This window comes from Dipteris shenzhenensis, chromosome 24 (genome assembly GCF_047967505.1).
Source record: "Dipteris shenzhenensis isolate YYH24624 ecotype China chromosome 24, Dip_SZ_1.0, whole genome shotgun sequence".
Lineage (NCBI taxonomy): Eukaryota > Viridiplantae > Streptophyta > Polypodiopsida > Gleicheniales > Dipteridaceae > Dipteris > Dipteris shenzhenensis.
In genome coordinates this window covers 39,388,249-39,392,198 of record NC_141619.1, presented here as the reverse complement: position 1 = coordinate 39,392,198, position 3,950 = coordinate 39,388,249, and the positions used below count along the sequence as shown (strand labels likewise).

The 3,950-nt window shown below is 46.2% G+C and overlaps 1 protein-coding gene across 1 annotated transcript; it reads right to left on the bottom strand.

Moving 5' to 3' along the window:
• Positions 1-884: 884 nt before the first annotated feature.
• LOC147886583 (polyphenol oxidase I, chloroplastic-like) lies at positions 885-2,983 on the bottom strand. Its single transcript, XM_087396014.1, has 2 exons — positions 2,031-2,983; positions 885-1,934 (listed from the first exon to the last, which is right to left on the bottom strand). The coding sequence occupies exons 1-2, from the start codon at positions 2,933-2,935 to the stop codon at positions 1,064-1,066; spliced, it is 1,776 nt and encodes a 591-aa protein (XP_087252140.1). The 5' UTR covers positions 2,936-2,983; the 3' UTR covers positions 885-1,063.
• Positions 2,984-3,950: the final 967 nt, after the last annotated feature.

The following is a 3,950-nucleotide window of genomic DNA, read 5'->3' as shown; positions in this document are numbered from 1 at the left end:
TTGAATCTTCTTGAGCACATATCTCCACTTTGAGGGAATCCTAATGTGCCATGTTTTCATGAAAGTGGGTCTGCATTCCACACATAAAGATGCCATTGTTGCCTCATTCAGGTGCTTTCACGTCAGCCTTGATGATCCTATAGTGACAATAGTGTAGAATTATCTTCATGCTCCATAACTTTGGACAAAGGGCCATGCTATCTCCATTAACCCACTAAGCAATAGACTTCTAGCAACTTGTGACTTGTCCATTGTCTTATCCCTCTAAACCTTCACTCATGTGGCCACCCTGTAAGGGTCCTAGCATCGTTTTTAGCTATGGATACAAGTGTTAACCTCCAAACCTCTAGTCTTTCCTCCATCTTTCAAGGGTCTTGGCATATTGTTTTTGAGGTTTTGTGAATATATTGCATATGAGTAGGTGGGAACAGCCATACCTCATTATCTCGTTAATAAATATATTCTAAAGCTTAACATAAGGCCAAAATATCAAATATATGCCTCTTTAACTTGATCATCAAATGATTGCAAATACGACTTTGATGGTAAACTATATAGGACACCTAAGTACCACAAGGGCTTAATGCATGGATAGTAGAACTTCTCGCAAGCACAACTGATTGAAGCAAAAACCACACTAGAGAGTTGCATGCAGCATCGAGATTGCATTACTAGAATCTCACGCATATAAAAGTTTGTGCTACACGAGCATCATCTTAGGGGTAGACGTTATATAGAGTAATGTCACGCAGAACTGGTTAACTTCTGATTAAACCTCATCTATACGGCTTTCCATGCACAGGATAATCAGTCATGGGCAATTATGCTAAGGATGCTTTTAACATTAGACTGCCGTATCAGAAGAAGCAAATCTTATTCTGCAGCTAAAGCTCGTACGTTAACTCAATTTCGAGGGTTACAGTCAGATATAACAGTCCATGCAGACATTACACTACGTCTGCTAATAGAGATATAATTAGTTCTGCCAGTAACCCACCATACAACTCAAACCTGATTACCTGATTTCGACGGTAGAGCTAAGCCAATATATAATCTCCACCAATCACTCATACTCTATTTTAATCCCCTTGATAGTAAGAGGTACTTGTGGATCCGCGCCTTCCATTTTGACTACTACAGTTACAGCCAAATTAGAGAGGTCAGTGATTCCAAGCCTTTGTATGTTATCGGTGATCCCAAAACGGACGTCGACGGTGCGCTTGCTCATATCCATATCCGCTCCTACGAAATGTGGAATGCTCGTGAACGAGCCTACGTATTCTGCAATGCTAAGGGGAGTGTCATCGTCTGCGTCTGGGAGGTTGATGAAGACGGCGAGATGGGTGACCACATTTCTCGGCACTTGCACGTCTTCTAGCACCAGTACCTCTTCCACTTCGTCCACGCCCAATCCCAGCTTGTCCAGCAAGTGTTGCGGAGGTCCAGATGGCCGTGCTGCTCTAGAAGATAGCGTCTTCTCAATCTTTGTCGGGCTTGCGTTCTTTGCTGCAGGACCTAGTTCTGGGAGTTGTTCTGCACTTTCCGGTGCGCCTGTGGACACAGGCATTGGCTCATAGCGTAACCACAACTTGTCTGCCCTGACAGGCTGGTAAACGATCCCCAGCTTGGATGAGTCAAGGGCGTCCCGCACAGTCACTCTCACCATGTCCGCGTTCTCATCATAGAAAACGAACTCCGCATTAAGGAAATCTGGGTCAGTATGATCGCGACGGCGCCCCCCAATCGAGTTCCAAACTTTCCACAGCCGATCTACATTAGAATGATGGGCAAAGAAGATTGGATCTCTTGCCGCCGAGTAGAAATTTCCCATGTCCTCTAAGTAAGGTTCCCGGATATCACCGGTCCAAGCGTGAATGGCAGTGTGAGGAGCGTTCTCCAGAGTGCCTCCAATGTTTGGTTCCGCATCTCCAGCACTGATCAGAAGAATCAGAAGGGAGACAACAAGTTTCATCACGCTGTGGAATGGCATGCATTTAGAGCGCAACAAAGGAAAGGAGCTCGAAACGTACCTGTACTTTTTGCCCATGAAGAGATCTGGAGTCGAAGCGGTGACCAGCGACTGGTACATAATGTTCAGATTATCTTGAACAACTTGAGAATTCGGCTGAATGGAAGCAGAAACCGAAGTTGCAACGTTCAGCCTGTTCACAGTAGGAGGCAGATGAGCTTGGTTGCGTTTTGAGTCGTATAGGGCCGAACCTTCCTTGGTGAACATTGCCGGCATGACGTTTGCTCCGCCAGTTTGGTTGTCCCAATTCCAGAAAACAAGAGCGAAGTTGGGGTCTCCAATCAAGCTGCCAAGTATCTTTTCGTGGAAATAGAGGTACCACCGATGCCAGGGTAAGAAGAGCCACGAGAAGTGAACTTGCAGCTTGTTGCTGCCCCCCTGCTGTGTATAAGCTCCATTACAGAAGGAGCAGTGGATATCGGCCTGTCGCCTGAGGTTACGAGGATCCGTGAGAGGCAGATCTCTCATGAGCTGGTAAGCTCTGTTGTACTTTGCAATATACTGGGCATCGACAAGGTGAGCAGGCCTCCTGATGCGCAGGGGCGGCTCCATCTCAAACGCGAAGTCGATGATGGGACGCGTAGGTTGCGGGACACAGCATAGCACCTCAGAAGTCTCGCCGGGGAGGCCTGGGGGGGGGCTGACGGAGGCGAGGCCACATTTGCTAAGGTCAGGGGGCACAACGGGACTAGCGGTTGCGATGGGAGGTGCAGAGAGCAAGGAAAGGCCTGCTACAGAAGAAGCGATGATTTCGCGTCGATCGACAAGGGGACCTTGGTTGAGGTTGGAGGAAACTATTAAGGAAATTCTTCTACGCCGATAGGAACAAGCAGGGGAAGCTCTTAGGAGGCGAGAATAATGACAGGAGGCTGGGAAAGAAGAGGAGGCAGAATCGAGGGAAGCCATAGCTGGGTTAGAGCTGAGGAGCTGCGAAACGAGAAGACTAGAGCACGCCATAGCTCCTGCTGTTGCTCGACTCCATCACCTACTCTTACTTATGAAGCACGAGAAAGGTGGTATAGTGAGAATCTACGTGAAGTCCCATGCACGTAAAGCTCCCATACTTTTGAGGATGAATCTCCACCGTCCAATCTCGCCATGGAAAGTGGCTCGCCCGTTAGTGCGATGATGACACATAAGCGTAATTCGCTAGTTCTCGTATGAGGTGCACTGATGATGTGGTAGCATGGTGATGACATGTAGCATCTTAGTTGGCAGTTGTTGTGGGCCCCTCCCTTAGGTGCTCCCCATCGGGGAATGATCATACTTTCCTCTCGGGAAAGTGCTCCCTTATCCCATTCGCCTATACATCTACCATTCAAGTCTCAGCTCGAAAGATTCTATAAATTTTTGTAATTTGCCCCTTTTTAAAACTACTCCATAAAATTTAATCCGTAACATAAAATTTAATCCATAATATGTCTCATCATCTTTTTAGCAATCAACATGGGAAAAAAATATCACTTAAGACACCATTACACAGTAGGTTGGTGTAAAGTTCACACAAAGGGATGGAAGACAATCAGCTCAAAATCCAATACCATGATGATGGTGGGAGCTATTCACACACCCAAGGGCCCTCCTCAGCTGCTTTGTCTCCCTTTTTTACATGCTTGCCTTGCATATATCTAGAAACAAATCTTTTGCCACCATTGGCAAGAAAGTGTGGAATACCCCATCCTCTTCATGGAAAGAATGACTCTTCACCATCTAATCTAATTATTACCCCTTCCTTGCATTACATAAGACGAGCAATATGCCTTTTGTTACCATTGTTATGGCAACCATCATCTACCATGTAGCTCACCTAATGACACATGTATAACAAATGTCTTCTTCCTAATGCCACAAATAACAAATGTCTCTTGGTGTATGCCATGAATTTCAATTGAAGGCATGTGCCCATTGTGGGGGAGTCCGA

Bases quoted from the DNA above. Each gene is read 5' to 3' on its own strand.
- LOC147886583 (XM_087396014.1), bottom strand. From the start codon at position 2,935: ATGGCTTCCCTCGATTCTGCCTCCTCTTCTTTCCCAGCCTCCTGTCAT. The intron at 1,935-2,030 runs GTACGTTTCGAG...TCTTCTGATCAG, and splicing joins TTCATGGGCAAAAAGTACAG to TGCTGGAGATGCGGAACCAA.